Here is a 16,483-nt window from a genome sequence, read left to right as displayed (position 1 = left end):
CTGCACTCCACAGACAAGGACCTACTTTCCATTCCCCCTACCAGACTGAAAACCTAGGGCCTTCTGTGCAATTCCCCCTACCCTCTTAAACAATTATTGTTGTTAACGGCTTATGTTGAGTCAATCCACATGAAAACAAAAACCCTTAAAGTGAAGAGTGGAGGAGGAAATAGAGCGAGTGAGACTCACGGTGCGTGAATGAACTGATTCTAGTGCTTCGGTGCAGTCTAAAGAACTTCAGTTACCATCATTATTTCTGTCCAATCAGCTGCTTAATAGGAACCACCCGGAAGTCATCTTGGTCACGTGACCAGCAACAGTTCATTCATTAAGGGTGTTGCTTGTTCAAATACTTGCATTTACAAATGTTATGAAATTATTAGTGACTCTACAGATGAAAATAAAAATGTGTTACGAATATGATGTAATTATTAAGCCTGGTGGGAGGGGCTTGCATAGTTAAAAATGCCTCAGTCACGGTGAACCTGGATATAGAGGAGCTAGTTCATGACTCTTACCATCGGGCTTCAGTAAAACAGTGTGAAAGTAGGACATCTAGTGGACAATAAACTGTAATGCAATCGAGACGTGTCATTTATTGGGTCATGGTTAGTATGAGATTTTATTTGCCAGGCACAATCCCGTTCGGCTACACTTTATGGTGGTATGGTTTCAAGCTGACACAATAAAATATTTAAAAAACAAAAAAAGAAAACATAAATATATTTATTTTTTTAAATGAAATGAAAATAGGCAATAGCTTAAAGGGTTTTGTGATTTCAAACGCCCCATCTCTAGTTGTAGGTAGTATGTGTATTTTTGCACTCACGTGTGAGAGAGGTACTGGTGTCTGGTCTCATTGCACTGCAGAATGATGATGGGAGGAATCCTAAGTGTGTCCCATCAGCTGCTTAGACATGACCTGCTGGCCACTCTGGGTATTACATCAGAATAAAATGCACCGCTTAAGCCAGACCTGGGCATTTTACGGCCCGCGGGCCACATACGGCCCTTTGGGCATTCCCGTCTGGCCCGCGGTATGTCAGTCATAAGCACAAATGAACAATTATTTATACTGTGCATGCAATAGGACTGTGTTGCTTTTATTTTGAGCTATGGTGTATTATTTACGTCATGGCACTGTTAGTTCGTTAATTGTTCAAAAAGTAAGCTTGAAACAGCTTCGTGCCATCTATTAACCCTCAAAAGCCTGAACGGATCGCTTGCATCCGTCAAAGCGGCCGATTTTGAATTACCGTAAGTCACAGTGGTTTGCGCTATTGACAATATTCATTGTGACTGAACACTGGTTAGTTGTGCTTTTGCCTGGAAGACCTTTATGACATCTCAAGGGTAAAACTAACTTTGTTTTTACCAACAAATTCCTCCAAACAAGTCTCTCTTGCTGGGGCTCCGTGATCGTTGCTCTCCAACCTGCAGCCGACAGCAGCGGTGCGTCATCATTACCGTAATGGCATCGTTTTTTCTAGAAAGCGCAACTTGAATATTGTCTATCGGGTAGCTACGGTAATTCAAATACAGCAAGCTTCTCTTTGTGTGCAGACGAACATTCAGGTCTTAAAGGGTTAAACATTATAGTTTTATTTTATTTATATTTTATAATTTCCCTCCTTGGTAAACTGACGTTTTCCAAAGAGGACAAATTTTCCAACATTCCAATGTGTTATATCCAAAACTACAGATCGATTGTGTTTCATTTTCCTCTTCAACCTACAGCAAAACTCATAAATTTAAATAAATATTTACAGAATATTCTTATGTTTCTGATTACCAGAAGCAGCTTATCAACATATATAATTCACTGCTTTTTACAATGGGAGAAAATTAATATTGAGCAGAATTACGTTCAAGTTATCGTTTGGTTTGGCCTCCAACACACTTCAGATTTTTCATGTGGCCCCCTGTAGAAATTAATTGCCCAGCCCTGCCTTAAGCAGTGAAAGATGCCATGAGCCAGTCATAGCGATCAGTCCATCAGATAATAAAGGCAATTAGTCAACAGCCAAATATAGAATGAAAAAAAAGCAGAGAAAACATTTAGAAGACAACATTCCAAAAATTGCTACTCAAGTCCACAAATAGCCAGCGAGCAGGAGGCATCCATGCCTAATGCCTTCCCTGATCCCACACTAATGGAGGTGGAACAAGTTTCTGAGGAAACCCACCCAGAGACACCAAAGAAGATGAATGAGGTCATGGGAAACCAGAGACAGAGACATCCTGGGTCTGAGGAAACCTGCTAGGTGGAAGAAGAACTCCACATCCAACAGTGATACCTGAGCTGACTTCCACCCGCCGGCCGTCAATAAACTATTTTCACAGCAAACATTAGCCAAGATAAGTAGTTAAGATCATTTGGCATGGCAGGTGAAGCACGGGTGCACCACAGTGTGTTTGCTGCTGTGACAAAGAAAATGTCTGCTCTGAAAAAAGTTTGTTGACTTAAACGTCTCCATCGATGGGTTTAGGTTACTCCGGTTTGTTCCCACAAATCCTAAGATATGCAGTTTATAATAAGCTAAAAAAAAAATTAAAAAAAACAACTCATCATTGCACACAACTTTTACATAATGCTATGAACATTCACTTTCTCACAATATGCTTTAGTGAGAGGTTCAGTTACAATATAACTGTCACACCGTGGTGAGGGCGTCTTGTCTTGGGGTTGTTTTGTCCTGTCATTTCCTGTTTTATTTTGAAAAGTAACGCTCCTCTCATTTCAGGTCACTTGCCCTTCCTCATGTGTGACCAGTCTGATTGTCTTCCCTGATTCCTGATTGTGTCCACCTGTCCCCTATTTCCCTCCATGTGTTTAAGTAGTCTGTGTTCCCCTTGTCTCGTGCCAGACTGTTATCGTCGTCAACCTGTTCTCGTGCTTTGCTTCATGTTTTCAACCAAAGTATTTTCAAGTAAGCCTGTGAATCCTCTCGGAGAGAAAGTTTTGGTTTGTTTAGTCTTTTCTTAGTTTTATCCTCAGTTCTGAGGTTTTCCTCCATTCGGAGTGTTTTGTGTTAATTTTGTGTTTTGTTTCTTCGATTTGAATTTCCTCCTTTTGGAGAGTTTTTTTTGTTTTCACTGATTAGATTTACGTCCAGGTATTTTTGTGGCCATTTGTTTGTCCCTCTGTGAGGGATCTCTGAGCAATCCAATTAAAGCCCCTTTTGTCATCTCTGCATTCTGAGTCCTGAGTTCTGCTTTGAGTCCCGGCCTGACAATAACATCTCCAGGTTTCCCCCCTTTAATCAATACTGTTGTTGTAAATGTATTGTTGTTCACATACATGATATTTTACAGTGGTTGGTAACTACATAATGGTGAGCATTAGAAATGACATTTTACACGAGAAAGAGAAGGGGAAATAGCATAGATGGGGAAATATATGCAATTATACATCCATCCATTATCATCATAATCATCGTCCAAAGTCTTTCATCCATTCATCTATACTTCGATCTATGATCCATCCATCCATGTATCTGTTCCTGTACATGTTTCAGTCTAGACTCTGTCAACCATCATAAGCTGTTGTGCCTGCGTCTTTACTGCTGTCACTCTCACCAACCTCTTCACATTCAGCACCTTGGATCCAGCCTCTGTTGTCTTGGGCTGCTTATTTCGTGGAGCTCTATGACGACTCTGCTACGTTCTCGTAGGAGGGTTCAGACTGGGTAGTAAAATAATACATAAATTTTTAGTTGACTTATAAACAACGTGACCCCCTACCACTAGAACATGGAGTGCGCCATAAATATTGCATCACATATTGTCGTCATAAAGAGCAGTTTTAACTCGCTTACTTGTTGGCGGTTGCATGCTGGTGAATGGAGCTTCTTAACCACACAGGCAGTACATACACATAGACATAAACACACTGCAACAAGTCTTATTACCACTGGTAACACGTGTGTCTGAGCTTTATGCTCAAGGATAGACTGATAGAAACCTGAAACACATTGAAAACAGGTATTTGGTTTTCTTCTTTTCAGCTGTAACAGTGGATTCTTAAAAACAGTTGTATTGTAACATATACAGTGTGTGTATAAGGACACTTAACAGCTGATCAAGGCTAATCAAGAAAAACACAGTACTTACAGATCTGTACTCTTTTAGACGCATTATTTTTGCTGACGTGGTTCTCGCCGCTGCAGACAACACTGGAGTTGTCGGTAGAGATGCTGATGTTGACCTTGCTGAATGATTTTTGAGCATCTCTGCAGCTCTCTCCATCACACACGGACCACAGCCAGTCATCCTGGATGGAGCAGTTCACTGTGGTACTCCACAGTCCAGCAGACAGGTTGGAGTGAAGGACTGTTATCATCACCTCTGGTTCAGGAACAGGTTCTGCAACAGGAAGATAAATGAAAGTGTCGCCCTCTACTGGTTGTCAGCTGTAAACACAAGCTTTTAATTTATAAAAAATATACAAATAATACAAGGAACGAAAAGTTTTGGAGTTGCTATGAAACTAATTTTGCATAACATTGGGGTGACGGTGCTAACAGATTTTTTTCATGCTTCTGGTTTGAGACTAGTTGGAGAAAACATGCTACTAAATTCCTAAATGGAGGAACATGTCAGGCAGATCCATGCACAGTGTAATGACAAATTACAGCACAGAACCTACCTTCAACAATGACTTGGTGTCTCTCTGATACTGCATTATAGGCTGAGTCAACTACAAATAATTCATAGATGGCAGCACCTGTGTCCGTCAGTTGATTAATACACAGTGAGTGATTTCCAGGAGCAAACACTTTCCCTGCAAAGATGGGATTGACTCCTTTATCAGAAACAACCACTTTTCCTCCAATCTTCCATACCACACTAATATACGGTGGTGGTTTTCTAGGACGCAGACACACTGAGCTGTTTCTCAGTTGATAATATGTCACTGACGAGTCCTCCGCCGTGACCCCTAGGAAATAAGAAACAGTCAAACAAGACTGAATGTTCAAAATGCACAATTACACCTTCAAAAACACTTAAACGTATACTGAAATGATTGAGTCTCTTTTTCTTTTATGTCGAGTAAATGCCAGAGCAAGATTTTGACCGCAGGGACAAATACTTGGTCATGCCGCATGTTGCATTTGTCGAAGCGCCTGCCCTGATTTTTCAGAGAGTGCTGAGATAGAACTCAATCATCAGATTGTTACTTTTGTGTCAACAAGTCGATGCCTGTTTCCTGTCTACTTCTGTGTTTCAAATTTTATAGCTACATGTTTTTATTATTTTGACAGAAATTTAGTTTAACCACAAGTTACATACTGGATTATTACCTTTCAGATGCTGCTGCGCCATAAACTGAACTTTACAACAGTCATGAAAGAGGATTTAGTGCAGGACTGTAACATCAGAACGTATTTTTTTTTTTTTTTTTTTTTTTTTTTACTGTTTATTTAAGAAAGGGACAGTGCAATTTCATAGAACACATGATTACCCATGGTTAAAAAAGCCAGAATTAGCCAGAAGGCTAGTTTTCATCTGTAGTCCCCTGGCCTTGATGTAAAAAAGGCAATAAGCATACAATACATGTACAATATAATACAGATACATAAACAACACTTACTGTATAATTAAAAAAAAAAAAAAAAAAAAAAAAAAAAACAATCAAAATACAACACAACATTTTATCATAACATTAAAACATCAGAGCATCACAACATATTTTAGTGTTGGCAGCTATAGGTGTTGATAAGCCACGTTTTCAGTTTTTTTGTAAAGCCCTTGTATGTCGTGAGCAGTTTAATCTCCTCAGGTATTGAGTTCCACACACTTGCACTCCTTACTGACCAGGCCGACTTACTGAAAGTGCTCCTGCGCAAAGGAATATAACAGTCACCTCTGACAGAGCCTCGAGTGACACGCTCAAGGCTGTTTCTTTGGCTGATGAACTCTGCCAGAGGATCTGGAGCCAATTTATGGAGCACTTTGTAGGTCAGTTTTAGGTCTGCAAATGTGTGAAGACAGTCCCAATTTAAAATACTATACTTTTTTAAAATTTCACAGTGATGATAGTGCCTAGGTTTTTTATCCATAACTTTAATTGCTTGTTTGTACAAGATTTCCAATGTTTTTTTTTGAGCTCTGACCAGCCTGGGACCAGCTAGTTAGGCAGTAGTTGAAATGACTGAAAATCATCGAATGCAAGTACATTTTTGCGGTTTCAGTAGACATTTCATTTCGAATTGCACGAAAATTAACGAGGTTTAACTTGATTTTTTTACACAATTTGCCAATATGGGCTTTAAAGGAAAGTTCAGAATCGATTGTTATCCCAAGATATTTATATTGGTTGACAATTTGTATTTTTTCTCCATTAACATGTATGTCGGGGTCAAGTGATACTTTGTTTGTTTCAGTGAAATACATGCCTACAGTTTTAGAAACATTTAGCTGTAGACAGCACTCCTGCAACCAACTTGTAACACAGGACATTGCTTTGATGAGTTGAGCGGCAACAATGTCTTTGGTGTGACCATGAACAAAGAAAACCGTATCGTCTGCATACATTACGCATTCAGCTTCTGGACAGACAGTGGGCAAATCATTAAAATAAAGACTAAATAAAAGGGGGCCTAATATTGATCCCTGAGGGACTCCAGAGGTTAGCCTAAGAGAGTCAGATATGCAGTTGTTAACAGATACAGATTGTGTTCGATCATGCAGATATGATTCAATCCATCCCACAGCGTTTTGAGAGAAGTTAAATTTTGAGAGTTTGGTTAGAAGAACAGAGTGATTTACTGTATCAAAAGCTTTCCTAAGGTCTAAAAACACCGCCCCTACAACTCCACCCTTATCGAGAAATTTTTTTATTTTCTCAATAAGGAAGCAAGTAGCCATCTCAGTGGAATGCTTGGATCTGAAACCAAACTGCATGGCATGGAGAGAGGGGGAGCTGCTGTTTAAATGATGGACAATCTGCTGTGACACCCATTTTTCTGCGATTTTGGAAATGGCTGGAAGAATGCTTATTGGGCGGTAGTTATGCAGAGATGTTGGGTCACCAGATTTAAAGACAGGGGTAACAATGGCAGATTTCCAGGCCTTTGGAAATTGACCCGATGAAGCTGAAAGATTGATGATTGAGGCAATCGGAGTGGCAAGAGCTGAACCTAGATCTTTGAGCATGTTCGAATCCATTCCAAAAACATCCTTTGCTTTTGATGGTTTGAGTGATCGAATTAAATCAATAACTTTAGTCTCAGTAATATTTGTAAAGGTTAAAGACTGCGTTGCAGACGATACAGGGTATTCCCTCCTTTGTTTTACTGTGAACTTATCAGAAATTTCTGACACAGACTCAATGAAGTAGTTGTTGAAAGCATCAGCCATCACTTGAGGTTCTGTCAAGACATTTCCATTTAATTTAATTTGCATTAGTTTTGTTTTGTTTTTTTGGGGATCACCCAATAGTTTTTTTAATATAATTCCAGGTTATTTTAGAATTCCCCCTTGCACTATTCAAGGCAGTAATGAAAAAGTCAGCTTTAGACTTTCTTATTTCTTTCACTACCCTATTTCTCAACGAAACAAATTGGTGTCTGTTGTGCCCTAATTTGAGTGACAACTTCAAAGAGTTGTCTCGTTCTTTCATGAGTTTAAGAATAGATCTGTTTAACCAGGGAAGGCCGTTCTTTCTAGCTTTTAATTTAATTATCCGTGTAAATTGTGTAATTATTTGTTGTATTTTATTAGCCATATTAGAACAATCCATATCCAAGTTTTTGCCGGTGAACAATTCATCCCAGTTTACTTCTTTGATTGAGTCTTGAAAGTTTTGTTGTTCCTGTTTTGGTATCCTATAGAGTTCAGTGGCGGCCAAGGGTTTGAAGCGTTTTTTATTTAATTTTCTTGTGATCATTATAAGATTGTGATCAGACATTCCTGTGAGCATATTATATGACTTCAAAATCCTTTCTGGTCTATTAGTAAAAGTTAAATCAATCTGGGTGCTCGTGAAATTTGTAATTCTTGTAGGGCCATTAATTACCTGAGTCATATCCATATCATCCATAACCTTTTTCAAATTTTTCCTAACTTTGTTAACTTTCCAATTAACATTTAAGTCACCCATTATTATCACCTCTTTTGCAGGATTGAGTTGTTTCAATAAAATTTCCAACTTTTCAAAAAAATCCACATTTGAAGAAGGAGGCCTATAAATAACTATAAGAATAAAAGACATTTGCTGTGACAAGGAAACAGTTAGTCCAAGAATTTCTAATCCATTTTCATCTGTGACATATATCTCATTGCAGTTAAAGGTGTCCTTGGCATAAATCATAACACCTCCTCCCTTGGAACCCTGTCTGTCTTTTCTGAAAATTTTATAACCAGGTACAGACAGTATTGCTGAGGGCGAAGATTCACGAAGCCATGTCTCGGATAGGCAGAGGAAGTCAATATTAGAGTCGGTGAGAAGGTGATCTGATCACTTTTTGGTAGAATACTTCGTATATTTAAGTGTGCACAGAGAATGCCTTTTGATTTATGCATTGAATCCCATATTAGTTTAGAGTTATTGACGGTTTGAAACACCCTAAATTTACGGTGTTTTAATATTGAGTTGCAGCTTTTTATTTTATTGGAATGTTTGTAAGTGCTGCACTGTTTCCAATCAGCCAAAAGATCCCTACCGTGCCCAGTAAACAAGGTGGAACCCGCTAATGGGTTAGCCCAGTACTGAGGTGGAGGCCCAGTACTGAGTGGAGCCCATACAGAGTGACCCAGTAGCTGAGTGGAGGCCCAGTACTGAGTGGGCCCAGCTGCAAGTGGAGGCCCACAGCAAGGTGAGCCCAGCAGCAGAGTGAGGCCCAGCTAGCAGAGGAGCCCAGTACGAGGTGAGGCCCAATAGAGGTGGTCACTAGCATGGATGCATAGCGAGTGAGGCCCCAGCGGTGGTGGGGTCGCTACAGAGTGGCCCACTAGGGCAAATTTGGCCCTGTTTTATATTGCAGGGTTTGGCAGCCCTTGTTTATGTTATTGGCCAGTATGTAAGTGGCAGCAGCTTGGTTAATAGCCAAAGATCCCTACGTGGCCCAGTAACGAGGTGGAGCCCAGCTATGGAGGTGTGTAGGCCCAGGTAGCTGAGGTGGAGGCCCAGGTAGCTGAGGGGAGGCCCAGCTAGCAGAGGTGGAAGCCCAGGTAGCTGAGGTGGAGGCCCAGGTAGCAGAGGTGGAGGCCCAGCTAGCAAGGTGGAGGCCCACTAGCAAGTGGAGGCCCAGCTAGCAGAGGTGGAGGCCCAGCTAGCAGAGGTGGAGCCCAGGTAGCGGAGGTGGAGGCCCAATGTAGAGTGGAGGCCAGCTAGCAGTGGTATTGGCCCAGATAGCAGAGGTGGAGGCCCAGCTAGCGGTGGTTGGGTCCAGCTAGCAGAGGTGGAGCCCAACGATCAGAGGTGAGGCCCGGCTAGCAGAGGTGGGAGCCCAGCTAGCAGAGGTGGAGGCCCAGCTAGCAGTGGTATTGGCCCAGGTAGCAGTGGTGGAGGCCCAGCTAGCAGTGGTGGAGGCCCAGCTAGCAGAGGTGGAGGCCCAGCTAGCAGTGGTATTGGCCCAGGTAGCAGTGGTATTGGCCCAGGTAGCAGTGGTGGAGGCCCAGCTAGCAGAGGTGGAGGCCCAACGATCAGAGGTGGAGGCCCGGCTAGCAGAGGTGGGAGCCCGGCTAGCAGAGGTGGAGGCCCGGCTAGCAGAGGTGGGAGCCCAGCTAGCAGAGGTGGAGGCCCAACGATCAGAGGTGGGGGCCCAGCTAGCAGAGGTGGAGGCCCAGCTAGCAGAGGTGGAGGCCCAGCTAGCAGTGGTATTGGGTGAGCTAGCAATGTTGTTAGCCCGGCTGCCCGAGATGACGGCCCCGTTAACAGTAATGTTGGCCCAGCTAGCGAAGGTGAAGGCCCAGCTGGTACTGGCCCAGGGTTTAGTTCAACATCACCAGCCAAAAGAAGTATCAGCAAGAGGTTAAGAACATCCAGGAGTGGTTTGCCTGTAACAGCCTTTTCCTGCTCACCTGGGGGTGGCCTAGCATGGCCATAGTCCAGTACCCGTGTAAATAACATGTGCTGGCTCCATCTGGCTGGATACAAAGTTAGAGTGTCCCTTTTTCTTGGACAAGTTGAACATAACAGAAAATAGAGAGTTATCCAAGCAACAGAGGAATATGTTGATAGCACAATCCAAGGTCCCCTTTGCTTTTTGGATGATTTTTTAAGCAAACACTCAGGACCTCCCCAACTGTGTGCCTGCAGCCTGGCAGCCATCTTTGATGGCCACACTTTTTCACGTTTCATTCGTTTCGTTTCATTGTTTTCACTAGTGTACCCGGTGAAGCTGTCTAGTAAGTGTAATGTCAGAGCCATATTCTTCACTCTAAGCAAATGTTTTTCCTCAACTTACCGGCAATAATCCAGGAGCACAGAAGAAGCAGCATTTCCACTTTATAGATTTGCTCGTTTGTCGATATCTGCAGGTGTTTTTACGCGGCAAAGGCAGGAGATCTTTGAAAAGAAACAGTATAGCATTGCTTTTTACCAAATAAATGTACTTCTTACAAACAAAATGGGAAGGAAGGATGTTGACAACCAGCAAAAACATAGCTCTGAATTTATACTGAACAGGCTGCGAGGCTACTTCTGCTATATACGCACGTCCTGCTGGTTGGAGCCGAGAAGTACAGTGAACGCAGACGTGACACGAAGGCTATATAACTTAAGATATATGTAACTTAAAGTTACTTTTACACAAGAACATATACATAAAACGGAAGCAAAAATGAAAAATGCTTCATTATTGGATCTTTATTCCAAAAATCCACTTTCGACATATCTCAGAAAAACATTTTGTATTGTGAACAACAATTCCATTTTGGAACCATGACCACTTCTCAGTTTCACTGTAGAGTCACCGACTCAGATGTAATAATCAAACAAAAAGAACATTAATCTTACATGTAACAGTCCACGTACCAAACGCACAAAAACATTATACACCACAATGAAAACATTAAACAGGAAGTGTGAGTTTTCTCGTTGAACAGGTACAGCAGAGCACAGCAAAAGTGCTAGGAGATATCTTTGTAAATAGCAATAAATGAGAACTTACGAATGGTTCGTTAAAATCTATTTTAACGCAACCCACAAATGCCATGAATGAATGAAGAAATAATGTTGCATCGGTGTCGTACGGTAGGACAGTACCTTTACATTTGAATGCCGTGTTCTCAGAAGTGAAGTGACTGTGGGAGTTTCCTGTGGTTTGTGCAGGAAGTAGAATAAGTTTCACACTATAAGGCAGGTGGCATTTTAAAGAGATACTAGTGACTTTTGTTTGGTGTCTGAAATATACCAACAAACATAACAAGTAGAAACTCCTGGGAGTTTTTTGCTCTGTTGACTATGTAGAAACAGTGTATCGTTTTTTTTTTTTTTTTGTATTTATTTATTCATTTGTGTAAAAGATATTTCTTGTGGAAAAAACACACACACTTTAAAATGAACACTGCTGGCAGACTTTATTTTCACGAGGACGATCAAATGACTTAAAGTCATCAGTGATGTATTCGCACAAAACGGAAATTCTACTTTGTTGTGACATTTATACAGGCACACCGTCATACGGAAAGACTACACGGCTATGTACGTCTGTGTGAAGCCTTCTAAGAGGACGAACCTCTGCACAACTGTTTCTAATGCAGCATTTCTCATGGGGTCAGGGAGCGGTCAGAGGGGGAGCTGTAAGCTTAGTTTCTGACCGGCTGGTGTTGAGGTGACCTTTGAGCTTTTAAGCTTATTTCATTTATATAGCACCTTAAAAGCCAAGAGCATGTGCACCAATGTGCTTCACAGGCAACATGTCGTTTATAAAACATATAAAATACAGATCAGAGTCAGTGTATCAAGAAATAAAAAGTTATTAACAACCAAAAACGGACCAAATGCTATTGAAAGGAATAAAGCTTGGTCTTAAGGTGCTTCTTTAAAGCCTCAACAGAGTCAGAGCTCCTAACAGCTTCTGGCAGATTGTTCCAGAGCCGGGGGGGCTGCAACAGAAACAGGCCCAGCCAACATAGCACGGTCTGAGGACCTGAGGGTTCTGATGGTGGTGGAAGGGGAGAGACGCTCACAGATATGTGAAGGGGTGAGGCCATGGAGGGATTTATGAACAATCAGAAGAATTTTGAAGTGTATCACTAGTTGGAGATGGGAGATGGTGTTCTGGGTAATACCTGAGCAGACGGAGCAGTCCAGCCTGGGTGATACGAATGCGCGAATAACTGTTTCTAGGTGGGAAATGCCTGATTTTTAAAAATTGTTCTGAGCTGAAGGAAACTGGACCTGACGACGGAACTTACGCGGACTGGTTACTGTATACTTCTGCAGTGGCTCTGCGCAGAGCTTACGTTGTACCGTACGCCTGCGTTGCACGAACTGGTCAATTTGTGGACTTTGCTGGTGAATTTCATTGTCAAAGATGTTAGACCTTTGGAGGCAGCACACTGAGAAAGCTTCAGAGAAATACTGCATTTTTCTTTTAATCTTTAATACTTTCTACTGGGTTTTTATTGTCATCAGTGACTAGCCAGCATCAACTTTAACACTTGTGCTACCCTAAGTACTTAAAGTCTAGATCCAGTGCCTTACCTTAATCTTCCTGGGATGATTCACTAGCACCACTAAAACACACCAAAGAAGTTTTTGGGAGAGACATGACAACCGCAAAGCACTCAGCTGCTATATTGTCCACGTCCAGAGCAACAAGGCGACCCAGTGGTGGCCAACTGTCGCCTCACAGCAGGAAGGTTCTTGGTTCGACAGTCAATGAGTTTGCACGTTCTCCCTTTGCCTGGTTTTCTTCTGATGTTGAGGCTTAATCCTGTTGCCCAAAGATGTCAATGGTACGTCCCAAATCACCCATAGGTGTGCATGCGAGTATAAATAGTTGTTTTTGTCTCTCTGTGAAGGACTGGCAGCCTGTCCAAAGTGTAGGCCAAAAGCGAGGGCCTTTTAAGCTACGTGTTGTAAATAATGGAAGGCTGTAGCAGCGTGTTTGGGTCGAATCTACTTTGACCTCATGGTGGTGCTGCGACTCCACATTTGTTTGGCTTCTGCAGCATGCTGTACACCGTATCAACCTGCATGGGCGACTTTGTCTCATCCGAGCTGGCAGACGCTGAAGACAGAGTCCCTTGTATGCTCTCATGTCCTGGTGTTTTACTTGGCATCTGTAAAATGCTGTACAAAGTATCTACTTGGTTTTCCATGAAGCACAGGTCCTCTCTTAGGCCATTTTGCTGCTGCTGTGTGACATCCACGTTCTCATAAGAAGGCTCGGCTTGACTGGAAGAGGACGTGGAGTCTCTAGGCCCAGACTGTTGCTCTATCCCCATGGGCTGGCTTTGAATTACCTGAAGAACAAGCCTCTCTGCCTGGAAATGATGCAATAAATTGGAGTTACATATGTTGTTTTTTTGTTTTTTTTAAAGAACTTGCACTAATGTTTTGTAAATGCATCTTACCTCACGTTGACAGTATGTTGAATGTAATTTCTTAGCTCCAGTGGCAATAACTATAAATACTATTAAAACTAAACATATCAGCAAATAGAGGAGTGGTTCTGCTTCATATTCCTGTTTCTCACGATTAGATTTAGTGAAACCTGGAAACATGGGAAAAACAGTTTTTAACGGATAAGCCTTCCTTCACAGACATCATCAGCAACTTTAATCTCACCAAAAATCCTCCACAAAGTTATGAGGGCAGAAATTAATGAATGTGTAAGTTTAAAATTAAGTAATAATAAAGTTCAACAATTTAAATAATAACAAATTAACCCACAGTACTTACAGATCTGTATGCTTTTAGACTCGTTGTTTTTGCTGACGTGGTTCTCGCCGCTGCAGACAACGGTGGAGTTGTCGGTAGAGATGCTGATGTTGACCTTGCTGAATGATTTTTGAGCATCTGTGCAGCTCTCTCCATCACACAGGGACCACAGCCAGTCATCCTGGATGGAGCAGTTCACTGTGATACTGCACAGTCCAGCAGACAGGTTGGAGTGAAGGACTGTTATCATCACCTCTGGTTTAGGAACAGGTTCTGCAAGAGGAAGATTAATTAAAGGGTCGCCCTCTACTGGTTCTCAGCTGTAAGCACAAGATGGAATTATTTCAGAGGTCCAACTTTTAAGATAATTTTAATTTAAAAAATAAAAATAATACGAGGAACAGATAGTTTTCAAGTTGCTATGAAACTAATTTTGCATTACACTGCGGTTGAAGGTGCTATTAGATTTTTTTATGCTTCTGGTTTGATGCTGGTTGGAGAAAACATGCTACGGTAAATGCTGATAAATTCAGAAATGGAGGAGCACATCCGTGCACAGTATAAAGACAAATTACAGCACAGAACCTACCTTCAACAATGACTTGGTGTCTCTCTGTTACTGCATTAAAGTCTGGGTCAACTAAAGATAATTCATAGATGGCAGCACCTGTGTCCATCAGTTCATTAATACACAGAGAGTGGTTTGCAAGAGCTGCTTTCCCTGCAAAGTTGGGATTGACTCCTGTACCAGAAACAACCACTTTTCCTCCAATCTTCCATACCACACTAATATACGGTGGTGGTTTTCTAGGACGCAGACACACTGAGCTGTTTCTCAGTTGATAATATGTCACTGACGAGTCCTCCGCCACGACCCCTAGGAAATAAGAAACACTGAGGTTAAAAAAATGATTTCAAAAATGATTATTACAACTTTAAAATAAGCAACACAGTAATCACATGTTCATAGCAAATAAAATCCACGTAAATTTCAGACATTTTAGGTGTAATAGAGCATGAAATACATTTCCTACATTCACCTCTTGCTGCGTAAGAAAAGTAAGACCTCACTGCATTCATCTTGCATCAGTTTAAATCTTAGACGGGAAACCTCTTCACTTTCATAACCTAAAAACGTATGATATTCTTGATCTTGATAGCTATCAAATCTTTATGGATACCTGCCTCATCTTCACAGTTTTAAATGCTCTTGCTCACCCACCTCTGAATGAATTCATCCAGAGAAAAAACATTGAAGGACAAAGAACGAGAGCCCTAACTAGAGGTGACTGTAATGTACCGAGGCGTGAAACAAAATTTCATCTGTAAGAAGTACACATAGCTGGAACAAGTTACCACCACACATCTGGAACAGCGACAACTACTTACTTTTTTAAAAAATCTCCAACACTGGTTAAAAACTAACCAGGCATGCACTCACATAGCCTAAATAGTTTTTCGTAATCTGATGTATGCTCTCTGGATCCTTGGACCATGTCTGATTCTGATACTGTCTGACTGTGTTGATGTTGTCCGTCCGTGTCTGGTTCTGTAGTTGTCTTTTGTATGAATGTTGTTTTAAAGTCTTCTTTGTCTGTGTTGTGTAGCTGCCTTGGGACTACGGCTGAAAATTAGCATCTGTGCTAAGACCGGCACATTTACACTGATGACTAACGCATCAGTGTTGATTAATGCGCACTGTCCCAATTCAATAAACTAATAAAACAAAAACAAAAAAATTAGTGTTACACACACGTCCTATGTAAAACCACATGAACATTTTTTTTTTAAAGTACAGATTAACCAGGCCTTTTTTTGCTCATAGGTATAACGTTTTAAATTACTTACCTGTAATAATCCTCCAACTCAGCAGAAGAAGAAGAAGAAGAAGCATTTTTCAGTACGTCTTCAGAGCTCACAATGAAATGAAATACAAAAACAGGAAATCTGTTTTGTTTTGTGATTCTACTGCAGGTGTCTAGCTGAAAGGCCAGGAAGTGGTACATCAGCTGTCACTTTAAGAAAAAAAAAAAAAAAAAGACAGCAAAAAAGATTGTAAAGTTAAGACCAAGCAATGACAGTTTACAAATCATTTGTTAAGCTCTGAATGTGGTTATGCCAAAGTTTAAGGTAAGCTTGTCTGAGAGTGCGAGAGGCGTGTGTAGGTGGGGGGGGTGAAATGAAGCAGAAAGGGTGTGATGTTTGTTTGTTCTTGTGGTGGAAGGAAGTTTCACACTAAAATTCACCAAACAAATTGTCAGCCTTGCGCTCAGAGACTATGAAGCACATGTACACATATGTATATTAGTTATTTACTGTGAAGAAGAGAGAAAAGCACCAGGGTATTCCCATAAAAAGGGGTTTCTATAATTTGGTCATTCCTGTAGTAGCATGACCCTTGCCTGTACTGTGGCAATGTAGCGTGTCAGTGGTGAGTCAATATAATACTGTACAGTGTCAGTATTACAGAATCATGATCAAGATAATATCAGGAGCACAAAGTTTAAAATTTAAAGACCATTCAAAATTAAATGCATGCGTATTATGTCTGATACATTATAAATATTTTTTGAAAATTCTTTTTGCAGAGTTTTTTTTTATATATATTTTTCTTTTCTTTTTTTTCTTTTTTTTTTTTTGGTAAAG

General features: G+C 41.1%; 2 protein-coding genes across 2 annotated transcripts; both read right to left on the bottom strand.

Annotated features, from left to right (window-relative positions):
- Positions 1–3,258: 3,258 nt before the first annotated feature.
- On the bottom strand, positions 3,259–11,230 carry LOC125000077. Its single transcript, XM_047575467.1, has 6 exons — positions 11,213–11,230; positions 10,413–10,513; positions 4,649–4,939; positions 4,114–4,365; positions 3,819–3,964; positions 3,259–3,685 (listed from the first exon to the last, which is right to left on the bottom strand). The coding sequence occupies exons 2-6, from the start codon at positions 10,444–10,446 to the stop codon at positions 3,647–3,649; spliced, it is 762 nt and encodes a 253-aa protein (XP_047431423.1). The 5' UTR covers positions 10,447–10,513; positions 11,213–11,230; the 3' UTR covers positions 3,259–3,646.
- On the bottom strand, positions 10,799–15,960 carry LOC125000002. The gene is made up of 5 exons (XM_047575345.1): positions 15,686–15,960; positions 14,427–14,714; positions 13,859–14,110; positions 13,531–13,670; positions 10,799–13,440 (listed from the first exon to the last, which is right to left on the bottom strand). Exons 1-5 carry the CDS (start codon positions 15,729–15,731, stop codon positions 13,084–13,086), a joined length of 1,083 nt encoding a protein of 360 aa, XP_047431301.1. The 5' UTR covers positions 15,732–15,960; the 3' UTR covers positions 10,799–13,083.
- Between the last annotated feature and the right edge of the window lie 523 nt (positions 15,961–16,483).

This window comes from Mugil cephalus, chromosome 1 (genome assembly GCF_022458985.1).
Source record: "Mugil cephalus isolate CIBA_MC_2020 chromosome 1, CIBA_Mcephalus_1.1, whole genome shotgun sequence".
NCBI classification, from domain to species: domain Eukaryota; kingdom Metazoa; phylum Chordata; class Actinopteri; order Mugiliformes; family Mugilidae; genus Mugil; species Mugil cephalus.
The sequence above is the reverse complement of the archived record's forward strand: the minus strand, read 5'-3'. Positions and strand labels throughout refer to the sequence as shown.

Coding starts and splice junctions, on each gene's coding strand:
- LOC125000002 (XM_047575345.1), bottom strand. CDS start 15,731: ATGCTTCTTCTTCTTCTTCTTCTGCTGAGTTGGAGGATTATTACAG. Junction 14,715..15,685: donor GAGTTGGAGGATTATTACAG/GTAAGTAATTTA, acceptor CTTATTTCCTAG/GGGTCGTGGCGGAGGACTCG. Junction 14,111..14,426: donor ACACCAAGTCATTGTTGAAG/GTAGGTTCTGTG, acceptor TTCCTCTTGCAG/AACCTGTTCCTAAACCAGAG.
- LOC125000077 (XM_047575467.1), bottom strand. CDS start 10,446: ATGCTGCTTCTTCTGTGCTCCTGGATTATTGCCG. Junction 3,965..4,113: donor GTCTAAAAGAGTACAGATCT/GTAAGTACTGTG, acceptor AATGTGTTTCAG/GTTTCTATCAGTCTATCCTT. Junction 3,686..3,818: donor CAGCATGCAACCGCCAACAA/GTAAGCGAGTTA, acceptor TTTACTACCCAG/TCTGAACCCTCCTACGAGAA.